We start from the raw sequence: 27,357 nt of genomic DNA on the forward strand, positions 1-27,357 counted from the left end.
CACACTGGGTTCTACATACTTTTTTCAGGTATTCTGCACGGTTTTTGAGATGTAGTTAGGCTGGAGATTTTGCTGAAACCTGGCAACCCTGGTTAATGATATTAGCTCTTCTGTGTGCACCTCACTGGCGACATGAAACACATCTTGTGTATTGAACACAGCTGAACAATAGCACATCTAAAACCACTCAAAAAGAGCTGCTAGGTGAGTATGAAGTATGCTGAATGACTGTGTTGTCAACTTTCAGCTGCATATTACAGGGTTACTCTAAATATTCACTAGATAGTAACCTATAGCATAAGTCAAGTGTGATAGCCGCTTGACTTGATTTTATTTGAGGCGATGTTGTTATTAATGTCATCCTGCCACAACAGAATCTATGGACACAAACTGCTGCTGATTACAGGAATTTTAAAATGGAGGTACTCAAGCGTGGAAAATAGTGCACAGACTGTCTATCTGAATGTGTCTGTCTGCTTATCCATCTGCTGTCTATGGTACTTTGAAAGCAGGCAATACGATTAGTGCAATTGTGTAAGGATGCCTGTAATACACAGAGGAAAAACAGATATTATTGAGATCTGGAGAACAACCTGACCTTTCCTCAATCAGACAACACCTCGGAGAGCTTCTGTGCATGTGTATCTGTTTCTCCCTGTATGTGCTGTTATAAGATCTACAGAAGCACATAATTACAAAGAGCAGAGCTCTATGGATAAAGATTTCATCTCCTCTACATCTCATACTGCCTTTTCTCTGTTTCATTCAGCACCTATAATCTGAATGCTTACTCCTCTCAAGAGCCTGAATAATACTCAATCTGAATTAAATCCATTCCCAAGCCCTAGAACATGACAGCAAAACATAATCATTTCCACTGTGGCTGCACTCCAAATCCCCAAATCCTTCCCTACTCTAAAGCCACGTAAACGTGTTAATAATTCATATAGAATCCACTGCTGTTTACTCAACATAGGATATTATGACTAAATATTCATTCTATGACTTCTGCCAACACACTCACCAGGATTCTAGGCTTGACGTGAGAGGCAGGTGTGTGGATACATACGACCACTACATCCTCCTTGTCTTCCAAAAAAATATACATATAATGTTTGTTCTTTTTCTTTTCTACTCCTAATATCTCTTTATTACGTTTGTAGATTTGTTTGTTGTGCATCACTGAAGATATGTCTAATCAGATTTTAATCCAAACAGTTTTGAAATGTAAAAAATAAAAAAAGGAAGAAAAAAAACTTCTAAAAAAGTTATGAACCCCTTCTGTGTTAGAAGAAACAAGTCTGCACAGTGTATCAGTATGATTTCCCTGTTGGATTTGGACTTTACTCAGTTCAGAGTGAAGATCTCACAGTGCTGCACATGTGGATGCCAGTGTGGAGTTTATCAAGCTGTGCGCATAGTCTTGGCAACCTTGACAAAATTACACACACACACACACACACACACACAGAAAACAATTTGCTAGTTGGCCAGCACACAGCCAGCAAGCACTGGCTCACACACAAAATCAGTCACATGACTCTTTCCTGTCCTCTTACTATACACTGCCTAAACACACAGTCATCTATAACTTCACAGAAAATGTACTCAGGTTTTTCTCCAGGGCTTTTTAGGCTAAAAATCCATACACTGTGGCCAACACTATACGCTATTCGCTTTCTCATTATCTGTAATGGACACAATACGCACAAGCTTAGCATCACTACTTGAAAACACTAATGATGGCTTGTGGTGGTGCACTAGCTGTGTGTGACTACACACTGCACAGGCACTGGTTGCTGACAGGTCCAACCCTCAAGGCTGATGACAAGTGGGGTAGAAGGTGTTACGAGTAAACACACACTCAGCTGGCACTGCTGTAGCGCTGAGAATAGAGATAACTGTATTCCGATTACTCCAAGGGTGTCAGAAGCACAAGCCAAAAGAATTCTGTATATGTGGTTCATGTCAGTAATAATAATAATAATAATAATAATAATAATAATAATAAATAATAATAAAGATTATTTAATTCATCTTCACATTACACAATGCTGCAAATTAACCGTTTCACCTGATAGATATTTATTTATCTACTAATTTAAAGTCTATTAATAACATATGTCTTATATTTGTGGTGAAAGACAGCTGACATACCAGTTCTCCTAGAAGCATCAAATAAGGCATAAAGATCACATCTATTCCTGTATCTGTATGGCCATTAGCACAAGCAGTAAGAGCAGCGAAATTGTAAAAAAAAAAAGATGGATATGAACAAATACATTTTCAAAAAGCAACGATAGCTGTTATTCAACAAAAGCAGCTCCTCTCATTCCATTCCATGTGCACACAGTACAGTGACATATTTGGCTAGGACTTTATTTGAAAGTTTATAACACTTTTATAAACTTTGCATAAATGTTTTATGAAGATTTGCTGAAGAATTTATGAATGGCTTAACTCAACACTCATGAGGTGACATTACAGGTTCAAGGTGACTGTCTTTTTGACTTTACATTAAAATTTAAAGTGAAAACAACCCTCAATTAGCATTATCACGGTTATTAATTATCTTCAAGTTGGTTTTTTAAGCACATTTTGTGCTTAAAGCTTCATAATAGTGTTATACATGCAAATTTGATTACCAACATGTGATGTTAAATATTACACACACAACAAACACATAATGGTAATTGAGGATTATTCTCTTTCATGTAAAAACATTTTTGTCTCTTTCATGTAAAAACAGTTTGTAGGGGTTAACTCTCATATGAGAGGACAGTGATTATACTGCCTTAAGATTATGCATAATTGGCATGTGAGGTATTTGTAACAGTTTTGTTTGACATTTTATTGATTCTATACTGACGTCTGATGAATAGAAATGTACATAAATAGTGTTAATATTCACTAAACTTGGTTATACAAGCGGGAGAGGACTTTTGCCCTTCATTTGTGCTAGCATGGAGCCTTGGGAGAAAGTAATGTAAACACAATTTTGAATCATGGGGCTGAATATCCCCCTGCGGCAGATTTCAAATGTCATACCTCCTGTTGCACCATTTTACCTACATCAGCGCAAATGAATTTCTGGCCACATAGCAAAAGCACAAAATGAGGTAAAAATCTGTTTACACCCAACCAAGTAAGTATTACTCTGGCATCATACCACCGCAAGTTATAGTTGTAAATAAAGTTAATCAGTTTCAGCCATCTATCTAGAACTGTAATACATATAAAATACAGACAGACAGATATATATAGATTTACTATATTTCTAGGTCTGCCTAGGATTTAGGTTAGTGTTGCCCAATTTAATTATTAATTTAGATCATAGATAGAAATGGCCACTTAACTTTTTCTGCATGGATCTAATTATGTTTAGGTCATCATGTTGTTGAAAGCTCTAGACTGCCAATGCTATCTTTAATTGCTGATGTATTTTATATATCAATTACCTAACTTGTGTAGGTCAACATCAATTTGTCTCTTTTCTGGTCTTTAGTTTTCTCCAACGTGAGTGATGAAAATTTTTGCATGTGTGCAACCACATAATTATACCTCAGGAAAACAGGGCATAGTGAAAAAGTTCCTGGGAACTGAGAGCAAATAGAAAAAATAGATTCAATTATGACAATTTGTTTGCATTCATTTAAAATAATGATTTTGGCACATATGTGGAACATACAAAATAAACCACAGGCCATTTAACATTCACAGTATTTAACTCCTAGAGTGCACAGCCAACAGCAAGAGAGCAATAAAGCTGTAATTAATTAGCTTGCTTTACTCAATGCTCCTTATGATGACTCTTTACACGACCAAGCATCCTAATGGTATAAAATAATTGCTCATTGTGTTTTTAAACTCTCCACTGTTAGATGATTAATTATCACATTATTGATGTGAAGGAGGCCCTGAACCAGGTCAACACCAAGGACTAGAGCCTGACTCGCTTTCACAACACCCACAGCACCTACATTCCTTAATACATCTTCTATTCATTCATCTTCAGTAACCATTTTATCCTATATTACACTTATTCTGAATATATTATATATGTGGGCAATTTCATACAACTACCTCAGCTTAATGTTGCACAGCATTATACTGCACAAAACAGCTACACATATCTGCACTTTATCAGACTGTTGCTGCCACCCATCTTTAAATCTTCACATATTATACTTTTTCTTTTAATACTTTCCCATTTTCTAACTCTATGTAAACTCTATTTTATGTCACGTACCGTCATAAAAAGCATTTAACTACACGTTGTACTGTGTATGGTTGTGTGTGTGACAAATAAAATTTGAATTTGAATTTTGATAAATACAAGGAGGAAGCCTGCTGACATATGTGTCTAAAAGCCTGGGTACTGGTTAGTTTGTTGTGCTAATGGCATCATGTTCATTGGCCTGAGCAAAGAAAACAGCTGATTTAGGTGACTGTTTTATGATTCCAATTTCACCAATGTGCACTCGTGCCTAAAAGCAAAATGTTGATATTATAACCATTCATATGTAACATGCTGTACAGTGCATTAGTGAGAAGTTTGCCCTTTAATTTATATCACTATGGAAACTGCGGTTATGTGCGAACATTATTATCTTGAATGGAGGAACAGTAGGAGCGGTGTGTAGGAGGAAGGAAAGCATGATCCACAGGAAGAAATGTCCCTATTAAAGTCTGAACTTTATTTGTACACTTTACAAGTGCGGTGTGTGTTTTAATAAGTCCAGGAATTATAGTCAGGGCCCATAGCAGGGATGTAAATAAATATGATTACATTGTTCATATTGAACAGATAGTGTGTTCTAAATGGATACAAATACAGATATGAATAGGTGGGCACACTACTGCACTTATTATTATTATTATTATTATTATTATTATTAGGAAGTTTGCCAGAAAGGTTGCCAGGGCATCTGGTAGAGACTAGAGGTTCCATGAACAACAAAAAACAAAACAAAAAAAGTCACACCATACATTCATTAGGGGGTGATGAATATGGAGGGCAATTACCAACAAAAATAATAACCATGCAAGCGTGATTAAAATCCAAACACATCTCTCAAGTGATATGAGGTTGATGAACTGTGAGAGCCAGAATTCACAGACCATGCTAACAGTGCTGGCATTTCTACCTCAGTGTTTTCCAGTGTTTTTGTGGACATAGTTGTAGGGTTCAAAAAGGTTTAGGCCTTAGTCTGGATATTTGGAGCACTGAACAGATACAGATGCAGATTGCGTTAGTCCACAGCAAAAGTCAGAGCAAAGGGCAAATCCATAATCAGAGATACGGCAAAGAGGCAACGGTCAAAACAATGAAAACAGGATTAAACAAGACGTTATTTGTACACTTTAACTAGCGCAAAAGTAAATGTGTGCTATTATTATCTTCCTACTACATAGGACAAGTAGCCGTTTATCCTGTACATGTCACCTGAAAGGAGTCAGAAGCACATTAGCACACTTGACTCCATTAACTACTAAACTGATGGGTGTACATATTTTAATTTATTTTATTAATAGACTGAATTATGTCCAATTATTTTATTAATTAAAGTGAATTATGTCCAATTATTGGAGTCAATTCCCTTCCATCAGAAAATTCTAGTACAGTCAGGCATGGTCAAATATATGTTTTTATGTCATTTGTTCAACAGTGAATTGCTGACTTCACAAGGTGGAAATTCTTTAGCTGAATGTTCCTCTCACTTCTGTCAAAGTACTAAACTAAAGAACTAAAGAACACTTTTCTGGCCTTCACACTTGATTATTTTCTTCATGATAACTAATAAAGCACTCTATTACAGCATTGCAATGAAGTAAATCAATTAAAAGCTGTGCTTAAGAAGAAAATCTTGTTATGATAACATTAAATCTTGAAGGTAATTATGTGAGTCAAGGACTCTCTGTGGATATAAGATGGTAGGACACATTATTAATCACAGATGAGAGCTATTACCAGGGCAGGCACCAGAGGCCATAGAGCTAATCAAAATCACTGATATTCCATGACCTCCGTTCACCTTAACACAATCCATATTGCAAGCTCACCATTCATATTCTCTAAAACGCTGACACATCACTGAGCCCATAACAAGCCCCCACAAGCCAAATATCAAAACGTGCTAAAGTTAAAAAGAAGTTTCAGAAGCTGCAGAGTTGGTCCTTCAGACTGCTGTAGAAATACTAGAATGCTTCTGCACGCCCTACAGCAGCTGCTCTCAAGCTCTCAGCATTTTTAGTTGCATATTCATGCAGAATTCTCATTAAGCACACAGGGATTTAGAGTGTGCCTCTGAAAACAAACAGTGAATTATTCTTAAGAATAACAGAAAAAGCCTCGACAAGAGATGAACTAATTCTAGGTTCCTTGTATTTTTTTTTTCAGTTCAGTGTTAAAAATGCATGGCATTCCAAGTATGCGATTTCTGAGCAATATCTACACACCAAAGGCACATGAAGAGTTATAGGAGTTTAAGTTAATTCTGCCTCATTTGCATGCACCTAAGCCAAGAATTCGTTCTACCTAGACATTCATTTTTGCAACAGTGAATTTGTTGAAATATGGTTCAGAGTATTTATGACATTATAAAACACCGTATTGTAACAAGGTGGAGAAGCACTACCATAAAGCACAGGTAAGCACAAATGAAATGTACATTTAGTCTTTTACATTCAACCACTCATAATTTTTCTCATGATTTTGATGATTTTGCACTCTTCTGCAGACAAATTTGGTCTTAGGGCAGCTTTTAGGTTGCAGCACCAAATGTCCAAAGTCCACTGTAACATGTGGGAGAATGAGGCAGGATGCAAGTGCAGTGTGTATTTTATTAGGGCACATACAGAAATTATAGTCAGGGTCCATATTAGGGATGTAACCAAAAATGAATAGATTATTTGAGTTGAACAGATTGAACACTGTGTTATAAATGGATACTAATACAGATATGAATAGGAGGTGCACTATTGCTATTATTATTATTATTATTATTATTATTATTATTATTATTAGGAAGTTTGCCAGAAAGGTTCTCAAGGCATCTGGTTGAGACTAGAGGTCCCACAGACGACAAAAAAGGGTTGCACAGTACTTTCACAAGGGTGATATTTTGGGGAAAATAACCAACTAAATTAATTAGAAAATATGGACGGCAAGTACAAGCAAAAATAATAAGCCTGAAAGTGTGATTAAAATCCACTCACACATCTCTCGAGTGATATGAGGTTGATGAACTGTGAGAGCCAGAATTCACAGACTATGCTGACAGTGCTGGCATTTCTACCTCAGTATTTTCCAATGTTTCTGGGGACATAGTAGGACTCATATTTAATAAAAAAAAAAAAAAACATGTTTAGGCCTTAGTCCAAATATTTGGAGCACTAAACAGTTACAGATACAGACTGCATTCGCCCACAGCAAAATTCAAAACAGGGAGGCATAATACAGGGCAAATCCATAATCAGAGACATGGCAAAGGTCAAAGGTCAAAACCAGGAAGTACAGTGAAAACTCGACAAGACTTTGCAACGAAACAAGAAACAGCAGACACAGACAAACTAGTCAAGGAGTAACAACGAACAGGTGAACAAAACTGAGCAGAGACAAGACTAAAACAAAACAAAAAAAAGCAGATAGTGCTTGTTGCCATAGCAACCATGACATAAAGGGGAAATCTATGAGATCCATTTCCCTCTTGTTACAGTACTGAGTCACATCCTCAATTTCATATTAGCAAAGCATCAGCTCAGATATTATAAATATCTGAATTATACCCAGACCAACTCCTCAATCACAGTGTCAGGGCAAATATGTCTTAAATAAAGTTAAATTTAAGAGTTCAGTGTAGAAGCGTGCCAAGTCATCTGAGCAGAAAACCAACATTAACCGAGCTGTGGGACTACAGGGGAAAATGCGTTCAGATAAACTGACCAGTACTCCTCCTCTGTAAAGATGGGTATTCTGGAGGGCTGCAGGACGGTGATCTCCACTAGCGTTGTATTCATCTTCACTGGCTCACCCTCGTCAAAAGCAATCACTATCAGCTACACACAGGACGACAGAGGTAAGTAAGAATGGTTTGAAAAGAACATAAATAAAAAACAGCTCCTCAGATAAATTGTAATAAAAGCAACTTTCCCTCCATTTGTGTAACTGGAGTCAGTCATTAGTCTTAAACTCACTTTAAAGGTAGTGCTGGGCTCCTCATTTAGGTTCACTTTAGTGACGACTCTGCCTGAGGTCTCCTCTACATCAAAGATGCTACCGCTGTAGGGAGACTGTTCCTGGTCCACTCTGTACTGCACCCTGCTGGCTGGTGTCCCCTACAACCAAAAGCATCAGTTTACCATTAATACATATCTGATTCATCTGCTAGCAAGAAATTGCAAAATATCTTTCATAGTGTGTGTATGTCTGCATCTGTGTGTGTGTGCATCTGTGTCTGTGCATGTTGGCTAAACTAGTCGAAAAATGTTTCTAAGATTAAGGTTAAGGTTAGATTTACACATAGCATCAGTTAGCTGCATTAATGTCAATGGAAGGTCCTCATAAGGATAGTAAGATAGAAATGTCATTGTGTCATTTTGTCTGAGACGTTAATGCAGAGATGATTTAAAAGAAAATTTCTGAATAGGTTTGATTGCAATGTCAAAGACAGTGACAATAGTAACATAGTCCTTGAACAATTCTGCCCATACAATCCAACTTCACAAAGACTGCATAAGAAATATAATGAGACAGAGTGATTTCCTTCTGATGGATATGAATGAAGCTGTAATAGAAGCTATGATCTCAAATCCCAGCCCATGCTAACCTTAGAGACTCGTAGCTTTTCATGGCTTGTAGAAGTTTACAATTGTGAGACTGTGTCGGCCCAAACTGGTGCACTCAGAAATCTGTAGTACATTGCTACAGTTCTCTTGTACACACACAACCAAAAATGTTGATAATTTATTGTCTCGCAAAAAGCAAATGAACTTGGAACAGGTGCAAAAGGTGCAACACACACTTCTACAGATGAAAGGCAAACATGTACAGCTTATTCTGTCATTTTGCCAATTCCCTCCTACTAACTAGTGCTCACTTATCACACGACTGCTGCCAACCAGGGAGGGGAAGGGCAAGCACATGCTTCCTCTGAAACATATGAAGCCAGCCAACGCATCTTTTTGAATCACTGCTCATGCTACTTCACAGGTCACACACACACACACACACACACACACACACACATATATATATATGTACTGTATGTATACTGTATGATGTGTCATTTTTTAATAAATAAAAAATTGCTAATGTTGGCAAATGGTGTAAAAGGAATGAAACACTTCAGGACATGCTTTTATAGGAAAATAATCAACTTTGAGGTGGTAACATACCCTTTCAATGATTATTTTCCTATAATAGCACAGCCTGTCTTGGTTTATTACTTATTTAAATTACATAATTTGTAAATCAAGAACAAAAATACAAAAACGTGCACATCAGGTCGAATGCTTCTCTAAAAATTCAAAATAAAAACAGTGAATTAACAATTCAACACCAGCTACGTGAGTGTGGCAGGTTAAAGGTGTTACTCTTCTCTTAGTAGTTGGGTTTGGCACTCTCAAACTTCAGCTCGCTGTATTCTGTGTGATTTTTATAGCTGTTTAGAGTGCATTATCTGCTCTAGGGCTTCTTTTTGGTAACGAATAACAGCTTGTTCTTTCACTAACTTTAGCTCTGGAACCCGTCTCTTGTCTGAGTTTAACAGCTACTCCATAAATGTTTCATGTTTTATGCTATGATAAACACAAACAGTCATTAGAAGTGCAGGAGTGGGGGAGAAACACTGCACTTCACGCCTGAAACTGCAAAGTGGAAGCTGAAAAAGTCAGGTGTCTCAGTTTAATGCCAAGCCTTTGTCTCTCTGTGGCTTTTTTTTCCCCTTTTTTTTCTTCTATGCAGCATTTAACATAAAAACAATGATGTATGAATAATGCAAAAGTTTCTGGAGCTTAGAGGCAAAGAAAGTCAAAACTAAACATATATTTGGAGAGCGGCAGCATGGAAAAGAGAGGGCGCATAGCTGTCAAGGATGAGAGAGTCAGATTTGACCTCACTTGACTACGAGATTAAGGCTGTGGCCCTAACAGCTCGCTTTGGGGAGAGTAATGGATGACCAAATGACTGGTCATTACTGTGCTGTTAGATGGTAGTGAAATCCTGTAACCTTCTGTATAGTTTGGGGCAGTCATGAAAGCACTGATATGAGAGATCTCTCACATCAATTGTGGCTAACTCACCATTTCATTTGCACTTGAGGAAACAGCAGGTGTTGGAATGGCTGCATCACTCAGTTTAATGATTGTAATTAAGGAGACTTTCACCACACACACACACACACACACACACACACACATCACACAAATGGCCAACTAAAATGAGGATTTGGAAAAGAATGTATCTCTTGGTAGGCAATCTTGTATTTTTGATCCATTCCCACATTACTAGTTCAGTTCTCAGGCAAGGCCAACAACTAACATCATATAAGGCTCCATTGCACATTTATTACCAAAGAAAGCAATACAAGGTCATCAACAGACCAACGATTTCTCCAAATTAACTACAGCAATTTTTCCAAATCAAAGCAGGAGGCAGAGTAGTCCCACTGTGCAATCGCAGGCATTACACTCCACTTGCTACTTCCAACACTTTGCCTAGAGCTTTTTGCCAAGATTCAGATGGCATGTAACACATTCTAGTCCCAAGTTTCTGCTTGCAGCTTTTCTGGTATTCAGGTGATTTATTACTTGATCTTGCACTATTCTGGGTGGTATTATGGAGAAAAAAAGGGCTATTCATAATGCATAATAGAAATTATTCATAATTGGTTTACAACAAAAATAGATCACAGCACTTAGGGCAGCATATGAGTTTCAAAGACAACACAAAGGGCAGAGCTTTTATTAGTGTGTCTTTCAATATTGTTCCCCTACAACCTACTGCAATTAGCTCATCCTCTATCCCTGCCTCAAAGGTCACTTATTCAAGTTCAGCACAACAAAGAATATATATACCCCCGGGCAAAAAAAAAAAAAAAAAAAAAAGGAAAAAGGCCCAGCCCAAAATGGCAAAATATTAAGTTTTAATGGTCTTAACAACAAATCATTGGTCAGGAAATTCACTGGCCCCTGATGGGCTGCACATAACCAAATGTGTGGCAGATAACCAAATAATGACAAATCTTCTTTAAAAAAACATCCTAGAAGATATTTTTGGACAACCCAGACACATGTCAGTTTGAATTTTACATCAAACATTTTACCTTCATGTACAAGAAGCCTATATAAGTCAATTTCCCTGTTTCTAGATTTTCCCCAAACAGTTCACTGCAGCAAAAGTAGACGAGCAAATGGTGGCACAGGAGCTCTCAGGAGTGTGTTTGTTAAATTTCTTGCTAATTTTCTGACCAAATGATTTGTTGTTTAGACCATTAAAACTTATTTTCCATTTTGGTCTTGGCCCATTTTTTTACCCAGGAGTGTATCATTAGTGTAAATTTAGACAAATACTTTACAGCTGGTCACCAATTATAGCATGTTCTGTGCTAAAACAAAATTCAATCCTGACTCCATTACTGAGGTGTCTGAACCTGGGAATCACTGGACCATTTTCACACTTCTGGTTTACGAATGCAGAAAGTAGTGGCGTTTCAAAATGTCCGGTGAGATACTGACCAATGGCAACAAATACAGATTGCAATTACTGCAGCATGTTTAAATGTACAAATAAATCAAGCAAACATTTTGATACACAAGTGTAACAGTGACTAAAAATGCTCCTATTTCAAACACATCAGCAAAGGCTTGTTTATAATCTAGACAAGATAAAATAAATTCCAATAATTTAATTGAAAAAAAAAATCACACACAAATATATTTTATTCTCATTGCTTGAACAACTTGAAGTTACAGGTGTATTTGCAATCATTCACTGCGACAAAACACAATTTAGAGCAAGGGTAAATTACTGTAAATTAAGCAATATTTAAGAGCTTTTACATCATAAGCAACATCACAGACCTCAGCAGGTTAAGATTTTAAAAGGTAGCATGTATGCCTGTAGCTGGCAATTCAAAGAATCTGACTATCCCGAAATCACTAGCTTTTTGAGTAGTAACACATAACTAGCTAAATTAGTTGTGAGCTTAGCAAGCCATCTTAACTGTTCAACACTTCTGACATGCTAACCAGGCGGGGCCAAAGCAGTGGCAATCAGGGCAGTGATTCTCATTTGGTCTGCCCAATAGAATTAGGATTTGCTCAGTAAGAAAAAAATGAGAGGGAAAATTGGTTGATGCACCATGCAAGTCTAACATTTGAGAGTGGTGAATTAATTATCATTTAGCCACAGCCCCACACTTTTGTATTTATAGCTCTCAAGGGAATTCCAGACCTTTCACAATTTGAACACTGAGACTAGTAGATGTCTAAACATATCATCAGGTTCTTTCATTTCATTCCAACATTTTGTAGGACGTGAGAAGGACGAGATGCACTGAAAAGCACTCAGTCACATCCATCATGAGATCAGACAGGCTGACCCTGACGTGGGACCTGCACATCGATTAGCAAAGCTTGAGAGGTAACATGCTAAGTGTGACGAGTGACGTCAGCATGGTTACACAAGGTGGGCAGGTTGGCTGTGACAGCAGTGTATTCATTTCACCTCCCTCTCACACCCCTCATAACAGCACATTAGGGACCTGCCTGACTAATCAGATTAAAGAATTAGAGTGATGTAGATGTAAATTAGTTGTCCACTAATGGGTCGTTCTAATGCTTTATAGTCATTAAGTGGTGCTTTATGAGTCTGTGTTATGAAATTATATAACACTGTACAAGAGCATATAATGATGGAAAGTTCAGAAACTAAACATATCTGTATGCTTGTCAGTGTTAGTGTCAGTGTTCTGCTTTAATCAACGGACTTGTTTTTCTGCCGTCAGCTTTCTGTTGCTTGCAGGAACATTGTTCCAACAAGTTTAACACATCTGTTTAAACACAGATGGTCATGTTAACTCCAACGCTTTATAAAACAGACTGTCATGATTAATCTGAACCATAACAGCTTTAGTAGGAAACAGATATGCTAATACAAAAAAAACAACACTGAGAGCATCTTGGTGCTCAAACTGTGAATATGCAGAAGTATGAAAATATCTGAGTAATTTGATATTTAATTCAAAGTTTGCTGCTGTGATGTAACACTGATCTATCTATAGCATAAAACTTTTGTATCATGAGAGGAATCATCATGTTAGCTAATGTCTGAGAGCTTGCTGTTTGCTTTAGATAATATTTTCCCAAATTCTTTGGCACTAATTTGCTGTCAGTAACCAAAATCAGTATGTGATTGAAGGCACAAGTGTCTTTATATTTTGTGACCTTTTGTGTAGCTTTTTTGCTGAATAACCGCACACTACACTAGTCGGATTAATTGAACATTATTTTCATGTAGGGTAATGTACAGATTAATATTATAGTATCTATATAATACTAATTATACTTTTTGAAATTAGTAATTAGTAATAAGAGTGGAATTCTGGGAAACAGCAAATAAAGTAAAAAAAAAAAAAAAAAAAAAAGGGTTTTGACCAAACTGAGTTTTTCTGCTAGATATATATTTTAGTAATAAAACAAATATATTTTACCAAAACTATGTGGAAATGTGTTTATATAGGTTATTACTTGCCATGGTGTCTACCTTCAAGGATCACATTGGGTAAGGAACCAATCAAATGTCAAATGTCAAAATTTGATCATGTGATGGATATTTGCAGGCCACCAGCCACAATATTATAATATCCTTATACATTACTCATTGCTATATACCATAATTCTTGTATTTTATATCTGTAAAGTTCAATACACTGTGCTACTGTTTATTTATTTTATATTATATACACAACATAGATTTTTATATTTTATTTTCCTAAAAATTTTATTCTTAATATAACTGACTCCTTTGTTGTTGGAATTCTGTTGTTGAATTTCATTCACCTTTTATACTTTTTATCACTGTAAACTGTGATTCAATAACACATAAATCAATATTCAAATATATAATCAAATATAGGTTAAGAGTTGTACTTTTGTGTTTTAACTCAAGTAATGAATTTGAAGCTGTAATACAATATTTTTTTTTTAACCCCTCCCAGTTTCTCCCTAATTTGGTCCTGGCCAATTCCCACCTACCAGCCAGTTCTCCACTATTGTACAACAGCTACCAACTGGGGAGGGTGAACGCTATCACATGCTTCCTCCAAGACACAGGAATCCATCTAACTGCATCTTTCAAACTGTTGCTCAAACTACCTCACAGCGCAGTGTACCGTAACACACTCGGAAGAAGCTAACCACCTTCTTTTTTTCCTACCTCGGCTCATACATGCCCATGATTGGCTAATATCACCGTGACTGATAGTTGAGAGAGAGTAATGCCATCCCTCCCACCCAGAGAGCACGGCCAATTTTGCTCTCTTGGACTCCCGGCCACAGATGGATGTGGCATTGTTGGGATTCGAGCTCTGGATGTTAGGGTGAACGCTTTTCTGTCTCACTCTATTTTGTGTAATTTTGAAACCACTGCCATTGAAACATGTGCTTACTTACAGGAGGGTCTTGATCAGTTGCAAGCACTGTTGTGATTAACGTTCCCTTCTCAGCATTAGGAGCCACCATGCCTTTATACAGAGGCCGAGTGAAGACCGGAGTATAATCATTCATATCCTGAAAAATACACACACACACGCACACACACACATACATACACAGTTCAGACAATCATCTTACAACACAAAGTCTACTGTTAAACCCACTGGTGGAGACATATAATAATCTACAATAGGAAGATAATATATGTAAGAGTATTATTCATCTTAAGTGAGACATGATGATGAATGGAGAGGTAATTACTTAAAGGAAAGTTCTATCTTTCTTTCAAGCACCTGAATGACACTTTACCTAACCTAAAGAGCACTAATCCATAGTGAGCAATAATGTGTTGGAAAGAGAAAGCAAATTCTGTATCATTTATGCTGGCCCTTGGAGGGAAAACAGTTGTATCTATGTGGGTGATCTTTTTAAAATGGAAAGAAGAATTATAATTTTTAAAGATAAATCAACACTTTATTTGGAAAAAAACAACACTTTATGTGGACTCCACGAACATTTATTAAACCAAATATACACTGTCATGAATCAGCCTATCAAATAATTCTCAACAACATAAATAAATTTTATCAATAGAGTCCACATGAACATGACTTAAAATAGTTTTAGTTTGTAAATTCTTTAGGCAACTGAGAATACAGGGACATTTGTTATCATGTGACTTGCAGGCCTGATTGTGATTGTTATTCAGATAGCATAGTGGTAGACGTTTGCTTGGTTAAAATATGTTGGTGTAGAATGTGGCATACAGAACATTTGAGTGAAAGTTTGACATGTTATGTTAAAGTTTGATATGCTCTGCAACATATGTCTGTGCCAGAAAGTTTATACATAATGTATAGAAGTTGCAGATAAGTTGCATGCAAATGTATTTTTGCACATGGACAGTCTTCTAATATACTGTATTTAATTTTGCATTCTACATTCATATCATGTACATAAATATTGTGCTGCTACCTTTCAATCAATGCAACACTATAATGTCCCCATAAAGGATTAATAAAAGTTTTTCTTATCTTATCTTATCTCATCTTATCTTATCTAAATAAACTGCTCTATAAAAGAAAAATGAAAAGCAAAACAGACAAGAATATCAACCTCAAACTGTTGACATGATTTGTTGACTGCTTGTAGAGTCAGACTATCCAAATATCATGTTACTTATTTTTTCCCCAAGATGAAAAACGGAGATAGTGATTTTATTCTGCTCTTAGTTTTAGCCTTCACACTCCCCTGGTGAGAGCAGAATTTGCCTATCAAGTGGAGATTTAATGGTAGTGCAGCCCCATTAAATTAGGTTTTAGCACTGTGAGAGCTACTACTATGAAGACTCCCTGTAGATTTTATTGGAGTGAAACACATACACATGAGCAGCTGTTTATCTCCTCTCCTGCACCTGGGCAAGGCACATCAATACATCCCTCGCTATGAATACTGACACTATACACAGAGAGATTGGAATGTGTACATAGCCAAAGTGTTTTTAGGATGGTGATAAAATATGCTAGTCAGAGGTCTAATTAGCAGGTGCTAATTAATACTAAATACCCCTTAAAAGACGAGACTATGCACATATGTATTCTCAGTGCAGTCCTGAATACAAGATAGATATTTCAGATGGTTCAAAGGAAAAATCTGACAAAAAGAGAAGTCGTATGAAAAAGAGAAAGGATGATGGAATAAAGTTTTTCTCCCTCCAGCAAAAAAAAAAAAACAACAAAACTTTAGAGCAGTCCCAAATATCATATGACTCACCCCACATATATTACTAAAATACTTCAACTGAGGATTCAATCTCATTTTTTCTAGCCCACCTCTCCTGCAGTAAATCTAACACTTGGCACACTTTGGTAAGGGTGAATTTAATTGGCATCCTTTAATAACAGATTCTGATACAAGATGTTTCCCCAACGTCTCGCGATTCGAGTCATAGCTGAAAGAAAGTGTCAGACAGCCTAGGATTCATGCCCTTGTTTGTATCAGAACAAAGACGTCTTAGTTGTTTGCCACACCAAATACCAGAGGAACATGGGGAATTTTCCGAATGCAATTCTGTGCCACAAGAAAACAGCCAATGTGATCCATCACCACAAGGCTTTAAGGAAAGAACGGCAAACTTAATATCCACATGAGGAGCAAAGTACAAAGAACTCAAAAACGCAGCAGGTTAGACCGGGACATTAAAGATTCCTTGTGAATCTGTTTGACTGGCTTCTAACCCACATCTATAATAAAGTGTCACATTTAACAAGACAATAAAGTGACAAAGCAGAAATATCTAATGAGTTCACTGCTTAATCTTTATAATAGTTTTCAGTGAAGATATAATGGATTTAAGCATCACAAACATACCAACAAATGCAGAAATATTCTAAATAACCTTGTATTCTTGCATTTTTGTGATTTTTTTTTTTTGTGAACCTGTGAATTACTTCCCTCAGTAACACACACACACAGGCTAATCAGTCCATTTTGATCCCGTGGCTAATCTTCTGAAACACTGGAGACTTCCTCCCTCAAATATGTGGATAATTGCAGTCCAAAAGCTAATGAGTCATTTAAGACCGAAATAGCTGCACCACCGCTGTAACTTGCACAGAAACTTATCTGTCACACCCATCACTGTCAGCCAAGGAGAAAACAGATCTGTACTGGCAAAGATCCAATGTAACACAGGGCTCTTTAACTGACAGTTATGTACCTTTCCTTTCCACTGTCTATAGCTGCAGCTATAACTTCTCCAGCTAATTAAATTCTGAGAACAAATTTGTCAGTATTGATGGAACCTGTGATTTTGACCAGGATAAAGTGGTTAATGGAGATGAATCAAAGAATAAAATGCTGGAAGCCCAACAATAACACAAAACATTGCCTTTGCTGATTGCTATAGACTAATATCCAGTATCCAATTATTTTTAAAAATCACATTTACATATGTTAACGGAATTATGCTCAGGTAATTTTGTCCTGTAAGTGACAAGCTGAAACAAAAGATGTTATAACATTTACATTAAATGTTATGGTTTATTGCTAAGAATGAAAAGAGATAGCCTGTGTCTTTGAGACATGTTTTTAGTGAGTGGAACATGAGGGTTATGAGACAGCAAGTGTAGCACAACATTACTAAATGTTTACAGCTAAAATGGCCAGTGATGAATTTAAAGATATTCCCACAGATGTGTAGGAAGCCAATGAAGGAGGTTGGGTGTTTGCACCATATTCAGTAGTGCCAGGTGCCTTACCGTAATCCTCACTGTAACTGTAGCGATTCCAGGGGGCAGGACACCTTCATAATCCAGCGCCTCTACCTGGAAGGTGTAGTTAGCACCATCTCGGCCCAAAGCCTCAAAGTCCAGAGACTGCAGCACTGACAGAGCTCCAGTGATCCTGTCCACTGCAAAAAGCTGCCGAGCTGCCTCTGTCCTTATCCGATATGTTATATTAGAGAAAAGATCTGCATCTGTAGCCTGGTGGAGAGAGAGAGAGAGAGAGAGAGAGAGAGAGATCATTAAAAGAAACTGGTGAGAAGTAGTGGGAGAAAGTTTGCAACTTGTTTACAGAGACAGACAATACCATTACAGACAAAAACAATGACTTTATTTAAAGCTAGTTAAGGGTTGAGTTCATAGTACTGAATAAAACCTACATAAGTCTTTCCCTACAACTTACATAAATGAATGACAATATCACAACTTTGTAACAGAGTTATCCACTTTTTCTCAGACTCTAAATTAAAGCAGGTTTTGATATTTGACATGTCATGCGTCATTACCGTGATGTCACTCTGACATGCCAAAAGTACACTGAGCCTGCAAAATGTTATAACATGACCTTATGTCAGCAAAACCCTATGCCACTTGACTCAAGTGTCATATATGTTATATGACCTTGTTGTGAACAAGAGCAGTCTTATTGACAGCAGACACTAGTCTTGTGCGATATAAGGATATTATCGTCCCTACACAATGTTACATTGTCCTGATATCCAGTGACAGTAATTAGCGATTATATAATATTACCAGACCTGACAACCATTTTGCATATGAGCTCCACAAAACCATCAGAGTGTGGTAGTGTCAGAGTGCTAGTAAAAGATTAATGTTTAGGTGCACTGGATTATGGGTATTGTAGTTAGTGGGTATTGTAGTCAGTGGGGACTGTAGCTGTAATTGGAGGTGTTGTTGGGGATGAGGGTGTGTGAGCCACTGAGAGATGGTTTTTCTCCCTTTTTTAGTCTGCTAGCACGCATCATTTTCTTTTGATTTTTTCTGTGGAAGTAAAACCGACTGGAATAAATGCCACCCATTCAGCAGCACTCTCTTCTGACTCATCATTGTGAAGGGAAAAAGAGATGAATATGGAAATTACCCCAGAGTGGCAAAAAGATTAGCACACTCCACCACAGGAAAGGTAACACTAGTACAAATATCACCCCTAAAAAGAGCAAAAGAGCAGTTTTTTTCCTCCCCAATAAAATGGCCGATAGACATGTGACAGTTTGGAATGATCTGCACAGGTCTTTTGAACTCTCTGTTAATAAGAGACACTTGCTAGAAGCTGCAATCCCTTCCGCCAATCTCACCCCTCGCTTTCTGTCATAGTAAATGAAGAATGTTTTGAGTTCTCCATTAATGTGAAATAAAATCTATCAGTGTGTGTTAGACTTAGCTAGACAAGTATGCTAGAGCTCAGCGACTGGCATGCCTCTCAGTGGGTGTAGGAACCTTTCAGGATACTCCTTTTGATGTGGGAGGCACAGGGAATTACATTCTACACTCAGATTTTCTGAAATATATAAATAAAAGACCCCAAAGCCCCAGTGAGCAGTAGCACATAAAGGGCTGAGCTCTTCATTTGGCCCAGATCAGAGTCTGTCACTGGAGCTCAGAATGCTCTGACTAGCCTGTGTAGGAGGGGCTTGGAGCTGTCAGCTACACCAAGATAAAAAAATGTCACCATCGCCGTCATCTCACTCTGTCACTCACCTGTTCTGTTCCTCCACATCTCTCTCACTCTTTTACTCTATCTACACTTTCATCTCTCTCTATCCTCAAACACCAAAAAAGATGCAACTTAATATGATGGTAATTGCATTATTTTTACTTCAGCCTGTCAAAATCCCCACAGTGCTCTTCAGAGCAGACATGAAGAGATATTTTCACAAATTCCATGAGGCCTTTTCTGCAAGACAGACTCCTGTTTTCTCCACTGAGCCTGTCAACTGTATCACAAATATTTGTTAAATGGAAAATGAATCCCCCATGGAAATAATATGCCCAGACCAATTTGTGAATTAAGACTCAATACAGACACTTGAGCAGTGAGCTCTGCAGCTTATCGTGTTGAAAGCTTTTCCTTTGAGAGTGGTGCTAAAAAGCCCAGGAACCAGAGATGAGTACAGGACCAGTTTCTCCGAGGCTTTGATGTTAAAGACAGCATTTAAGCAATACACTTCTGCAAGCGAGAGGGAGGAGAGTTTATAAAGCATTCGAAAGAATTAATAAGAATAGAAAAAGCGAAAAGAAGAAGTTTACTAGGCTAGTTAACAGAGCTAAAGAATATAAAATATATGATACACGTTACAGTGTAATTCTTCAATAGAAAGACATGGAGTACAGAACTGATACAGAAGACAACAGAACAGAGCACAGCAGCTGGATATTATAGGTTTTATATACTCTTTTCAGGGTAAATCTACACGGTCACATAACAGAAGAAACAATATCAAATCCAGTGATCTCTCATATAACCAGTGGAGTTTTTTTAATTGAGAAAGACTCTAGGAGCTTACATTAAGGCGCAGTATGATGGTTCCGGCTGGAGTGTTTTCAGGTACATTGACAACGTAAAATGGCTGGGAAAAGACAGGGCTGTTATCATTGATGTCTGACACTCGCACCATCAGTGTGAGGACTGTGCGTCGAGGATCCACTGCCCCATCTGAAGCCTCCACCACCACCTCATACTGACTCTGAGTTTCCCGATCCAGAGGCACAGCTGTGAATATGCTGCCGTTAGTGTTAATGCTGAAGAGAGATGCGTAGGTGAGGAGCCGATATCGCACCTGACCATTCGGTCCAGCATCTGGATCTGTGGCCTAACAAGAGTGAAAGACAGAGAGAGAGAGAGAGAGAGAGAGAGAGAGAGAGAGAGTCAGTGTGAGTTTCCTTTAACACCAATACATACAACTCAATCACAGATTTGTATGCACGATCCTTGAGTTCTCTAATAATCAGGCAATGTTGAAGAGTAGATAATGAGGAGAACTTAATTAATGATTTAACTTAAATAATGACATAATTGTGGCATCTTTTATAAAACAAAAATGACAGACTTTGCAAATTCAGTTTAATTAATTCACAGCTTCCTTTTTTTTTACTTGAATTTGAAATACGGTTTCCAAGATGACGCATACTGTAATATTGGAGTTAAAAAGGTCAGACGCTCCAACTGCAGAGTTGCTAATTAATTCATTAAACAATGTGCAATCTGGTTTAATATTAAACCATGTGAAACACCCACACCAAGAAAAAATTCAAATAATTATTCAGACCAAAACTACATTTGAATGGTTTTGAAGGGAATGAAAAGGGAATGAATGAATGACAGAAAAAATAAACACATTTTTGAATAGAGTCTTAGAGAGATGAAGGAAGAAGGACAAATAAAAGATATGGACATATAGATCAGTTTATATGCTTTGGTCAAGGAAAAAAGAATAAAGAAGAGCTTAGCTAATATCATTTTATCCAGCTTTAGGGTAAAAATTGTGGTTGTGTCACATCTGAATCCACTTCTGAATCCACCACTGATCCAGGAGCCACCACAACTCCATGCCCAAATCCAGTCTGTATTATTCACTGTTACATCTTCATTTAGTTCAGTGTATACTGTATATGCCACCTCACTCACCTATAATATTTGTGAGGTTTTTCATTTTCCATATGCATGTCTGCGCATTGTTTTCTCTGTTTGATACTCCTTGTTTGGTTTTTGCCCTCAAAATCATTTTTCATTTTGTTTTCCATTCATTGCTTTGTATATCTGATTGTTTGACCCCTGCCTGATTTGTCTACAGGTCTTGTCTGCTGATTTGGTTTCTCAATAACAGGTTTGATTGATCTACATAAAACATGGTAAATAGTTAGTACTACCTCCCAATACTCAGATTCCTGTTGTTGGCTATCAGGACTGGAACCCAATGTGGTCTTCTGCTGTTGTAGTCTATCCACCTCAAGGTTGATGTTTGGTGCATGCTGAGTTGCTTTTCTACTCACAACAGTTGTAAAGAGTAATTATTTGAGTTACTATATCCTTCCTGGCAACTCAAACCAATTTGGCCATTACCTCTGACCTCTCTTATCAACAAGGCATTTCCACCCTCAGAACTGTCACTCACTAAATGTTTTTTTTTTTGTTTTGTGTTTTTTTTTTTTTTTTGGTTTTCGCACCACTCTGTGTAAACTCTGGGGAATGTTGTGTGTAAAATTCCCAGGAGATCAGCAGTTTCTGAAATACTCAAACCAGCCCATCTGGTATCAACAACCATGTCACAGTTAAAGTCACAGAGATCATACTTTTTCTTCATTCCGATGTTTGATGTGAACATTAACTGAAGCTCTTGACCTGTATCTACATGATTTTTATGCATTTTGCTGCTGCCACATGATTGGCTGATTAGATAAGTGCGGCAGGTGTTCCTAATAAAGTGGACATTGAGTGTATATGCTTTAATCCACAGCCTGAAAGTACAGGGAAGGGAAAAATAAGTATTCAGATACTTTTGTTTTTGTTATTTAACATACTTCCTGAGTATATATCCACCTCAAATTTACACACACAAGGTCTTTTATAAATGCTCCAAAAATGTTCTCACGCACCTGGGGTCATTATACAAAGCATTACCACTGGTTGGAAAGATTTCATACAGCAAGCATGTTGACAGTGAAGGAGCTTCCTAAACTTATCCAGGACAATATTATTAAACAACACTTGAGTGAAAAAAGTTACAGAGCCATAGCGAAGACCTTAAACATTCCTGTCAGTACAACTGGTTTGATAATATGCAGGTGGAAAGTTCATGGAACCACGACTAATCATCCCCAAACAGGTATGCCATGAAAATTTCACAGTGCACTCTCAGACTAATGATGAAGGGAAGATAGAAGCCAGCACTTGCTCAAAAAGAGTTGCAAGATGACCTGAAAGCAGCAGGATTAGCAGTTACACAGTGAGCAGTAAGCATTCTGCACACTACTCATCTTCATTCCTACACCCTATGCATACTCTTCTGCTTATAAAGAAGCACAGAGATGCAGAGATTCATACAAGCATTTAGATAATAGACAGTAATTCTGCTTGTCATACTTGTAGACTGAAGGGTTGTGCATATGATCCCAAGAGCACCAAACCCACAGTGAAGTATGGAAGTAGGAGCATCATGATTTGGGGCTGCTTCTCTGCAAATGGCACTGGGGCATTACAGGCCATTGAAGGAAACATGAATGGAGCAATGTACTGGGATATATTAAAGGAGAATTTAATCTCATTGGCCAAGAAACTACACTTTATATCTTTGATTATGTGTCTGCACCTGACATCAAGACAAATTCCTAGTACTGTAAAGTGTTCTTTACTGTACCTGGCAATAAACTGTTTCTGATTCTGTTTCTGATTCTGACATATATGAATGTTTCAACAAGACAATGACCCCAAACATGTAGCCAAACTAACTCAAGAAGGTCTTGCATGGCTTGCCAATCTCCTGGCTTAAGTCCCACTGAGAATTTATGAAGGATTTTGACATTTCAAGTCCATCAGAAGGACCCTCATAACCTTGGGGAATTGAAGACGATACGCCAAAAGGAATGGGCCAAAATTAACTACAGTGCTTCAAAAAGCTAATTATTTCTTACTGTCTTGAAGACATAGCTGCCAACAATGTCTTTGCAGAAAAGTACTAATGTTGGTAATTTGTGGTGAATACTTTTCCCCTATCGATTTGTTTTTTAAAAAAAAACATATCTTTGTTTAATACTTATGAATACTTAATTTTTTAAATACATCATATTTATAAGTACAAAATCAAAAGACATTGTGTGTGTATATTTGAAGTGGATATATGTACTGGACGTATGTTAAAAAATAAAAACAAATGTGTCTGAATACTTATTTCCCCCTCACTTTATGCATGTGTGGCAGTCTGGGACGTTGCTGTGGATAATTGCTGGCAAACTAATATACCTTGACATCTCTACTTTAAAAAACACAAATAAATAAAAAAAAAAGGAAAATGCTTTTATTTACCTTCTAACCTTTCTAACTTAAAATGTTATAACTTTACTTCAGTTTGAGAAAATAAAACCATTTTATATTTCCGGAAACCTTCATATAGTAGAAAACCTCACCATGTGAAGGGTTTTCCCAGGCCGCTACACATATGAGCCCACGGCCTTTTTAAGCCATGGGAAATCAATCATTTAATGAGCTTGAAGTCGAACAGCAGTTTAGTATAAGCAACAGGCAGAAAAACAAAGAGTTTACAAGAAAATTTCATCTGTTTGGAGGAGGAAAATATAATTTATTTAACAAATTGTAATTGTTGGAATGTGATGGGCCATCTGCATGTATACACCGTGTAAGCAAACAGCTCTAATAGGTTCAGAAGTGCTAATGCCTCCTTACAACAAATACAGACTGGTGGAAAACTGTGGGAGAGCAAAAAATCGTGTCTGTCTGTTTGTCTGTATGTGTGTGTGTGTGTGTGAGAGAGAGAGAGAGAGAGAGAGAGAGAGAGAGAGAGAGAGAGTGCAAGAGAAAGCTATTATAATGAGAACATAACAAACCCAGTGATGCATCTGAGTATCAAGGATGGATGAATGGACAGCTGACCAGATAGACAAGCTTACAGTTAGAGTGATAGTCAAGCAAACAAACAGCCAGACATTGAATGAGATAGATAGATAGATAGATAGATAGATAGATAGAATCATTGATTTGTATTACAGAGTGGCAACATGCTCCATGTTTATTTTCATTTGACATAAGAAAAAAAAATAAGCTATGATAGACAGCATGAAAGACAGAGTCCTGACACTAATCCAGCAGGGTAGGAGAAAGAGAAGCAGGAAAGGCAGGGAAGTGCCATTAAAATAAGCAAAATAAAAAAGCACTGAAATTAAAAGAACATCAGAAGCCATGATGAATTAAAGCATTTCACAGCCAAAGGGAAATGGGTTTTAAATATCCTGCTAATGTGTGTGGTGACAGCAGGCTCCCCCAGCAGATGCGGTCTTCAATAATTAACTCAGTAAATTAATATGTGAAGAGAAAGATAAACAAACAGGCAATAAATGTGTATCACAATTGTGTCTTAAGCTTAAAAGAACCAAATTGTTTGAATGCAATTTCCATTATGGTCATTGTGAGAGATCCCAATATGAACTGAAACTATATAGAATATATAGAGTAATACAGAGTAATGTGTGTTAGAGACCAGCACTTCCACCTTTACTGAATAATAACAACCAGCTAATTTCTTTTAAGATATAATTTGTGTTTTGTCTCTAGCAAATTACACCCAGTGGTTATGCTCTCTTAATGATACACAAAAGCCTGTAATCTCACACCATTCATACTGCTATCAAATTCCAGATACACCCTGACAGGGAGGGAGAGGCTGCATGTATGGTATGTGCGGCAAATAGAGAGCAACCCAGCTGAGTTTATAACCCACAGGGATGCGTATTTCGGAGAGTGTGTGACAGAGAGCAAGAGCTAGTAATATGTGAAAGTGAAGTGATTTCCAGAGAAGCTATAACGTTGTGAACCTAGAAAAGCTGAAGAAATGTCCAGTGCCACTGTGACAGTGATGTCATAATAACCCATTTTTATCTTTCTCTCCTGATCAGACATACTGACAGGAGCAATGCAAGCTTCTAAAACATACAGTAGAATAATACTGACAATCTTTCCAGAATGTTGTGTCACTAAACAAACAAACATGCAAACAAACAAACAAAAATAAATAAATTTATAAGTAGATAAAAGGTCTAAAGTTGATTTCAAGTGGCATTTGTATTTGAAATCTGTTGCTGTTAATTCTCGGTATGAAGTCCAAAGAACTGTTACTGCCAGTGAAGCAAGCCATCATAAGCAAGCCACTGAAAGACAACAGTAGTGAATGACAGAAAAATTCTTTCTCTGGTGAAGAAAAACCCCTGGCCAGATCAAGAACACCCTCCAGGAGGTAGCCTTATCTGTGTCAAAGTCGAAGAGAGAACTTCACCAGGGTAAATACAGAGGGTTTACCACAAGATGTAAACCAATGGTAAGCCTCAAAAATAGGAAGACCAGATTAGAGTTTGCCTAAAAGCATCTAAAAAAGCCCATACAGTTCTGGAACAACATCCTATGGACAGTTGAGAATGATGGGAAGAGAACAGCATGAAGTAGGAAAGGAGCTGCTCATGAGCCAAAGCATACCACTTCAGCTTATGACGTGGGTATGTATGGCTGCCAGCTGAACTGGTTCCCTTGTATTTATTGATGATGTGACTACTGACAAAAGCAGCAAGATGAACTCTGAAGTGTAGAGGACTATATTGTCTGCTCAGATTCAACCAATTGCGTCAAAACGCTTTAAACGCCACTTCACAGCACAGATGGACAACGACCCAAAGCATAATTCAATAGCAACCCAAGAATTTTTTAAGGCAAAGAAGTGGAATGTTCTGCCATGGCCAAGTCAATCACCTGACCTGAATCCAATTGAGCATGCACACATACATATACACAAACATAAAATCAACAATAATACCCAAACTACCTTTGAAATCATTTCCAAATTCTGCTTAAAATAGATAATTGTGGCTCTGTTACAACTGTAAAAATTTTAATACACAGACATGAAACAAATTATATTTAAAAAGAACATGAAGAAATTAGCTTGCTGTCAAAACAAAGGAAGACGCATCACAAATGATAGCTTTATGCTTCTTCTATTGATTATAGCTCTAACCAACCAAAGCATGATTAATCTATGGCAGTAATTAAAAGTCCTCCCTGCTTGATGGAGTGGAACAGAGCAAGTCATCATGGACAATCTTTAAGGTGAATAATGATTCTAATTTACTAAGGCTTAATTGGGAAATAATAAATGCGCCAGTAGTATTATTTAAGAAGCTCTAATAGAAATTTCAGATAAAATATGCATGAAAAAAAAAACCTAGCTAGCGCATTGATTTGAAGCTAAATATCCAATAATGCAGTGAGTGTATGTGCTATGCCATGGAGCTACTCACCCGAACTTGACCCACAGACAAATTGGCCCTCTCTTCCTGTACAGTCAAATTCCTAGGCAAGGTGAGGTCAAAGGTTGGGTCATTGTCATTGACATCTGTGACCACAACATTGACAGTAGCAGTGGACGTCTGCATGTAAAGAGAGTATGGGTTAGGAAGAGTCTCGATAGCTGGATAAAGGTTTACTGTGAACAGATCCATATTTTCACATAAATACATATGTGCAATTCTCTAAGGAAAAATCTAATCAATGGTTGAGGTATTAACCCTGCAAACCTATTAGAAATTAAATACAATTATGTATTTTTTGTAAAGAAAGACT

General features: G+C 37.3%; 1 protein-coding gene across 1 annotated transcript in view; it reads right to left on the bottom strand.

Moving 5' to 3' along the window:
* pcdh15a (protocadherin-related 15a) overlaps nucleotides 1-27,357 on the bottom strand; it is a 163,929-nt gene that overhangs the window by 36,804 nt on the left and 99,768 nt on the right. The window contains exons 19-24 of the mRNA XM_053232665.1: nucleotides 27,036-27,164; nucleotides 20,525-20,830; nucleotides 17,976-18,200; nucleotides 14,674-14,790; nucleotides 8,197-8,337; nucleotides 7,946-8,058 (exon numbers count right to left, since the gene is read on the bottom strand). Of these exons, the coding sequence (XP_053088640.1) occupies nucleotides 7,946-8,058; nucleotides 8,197-8,337; nucleotides 14,674-14,790; nucleotides 17,976-18,200; nucleotides 20,525-20,830; nucleotides 27,036-27,164 (1,031 nt within the window). The remainder of the gene's footprint in view (nucleotides 1-7,945; nucleotides 8,059-8,196; nucleotides 8,338-14,673; nucleotides 14,791-17,975; nucleotides 18,201-20,524; nucleotides 20,831-27,035; nucleotides 27,165-27,357) is intronic.

This window comes from Pangasianodon hypophthalmus, chromosome 3 (assembly GCF_027358585.1).
Source record: "Pangasianodon hypophthalmus isolate fPanHyp1 chromosome 3, fPanHyp1.pri, whole genome shotgun sequence".
In the NCBI taxonomy this organism is placed as follows: domain Eukaryota; kingdom Metazoa; phylum Chordata; class Actinopteri; order Siluriformes; family Pangasiidae; genus Pangasianodon; species Pangasianodon hypophthalmus.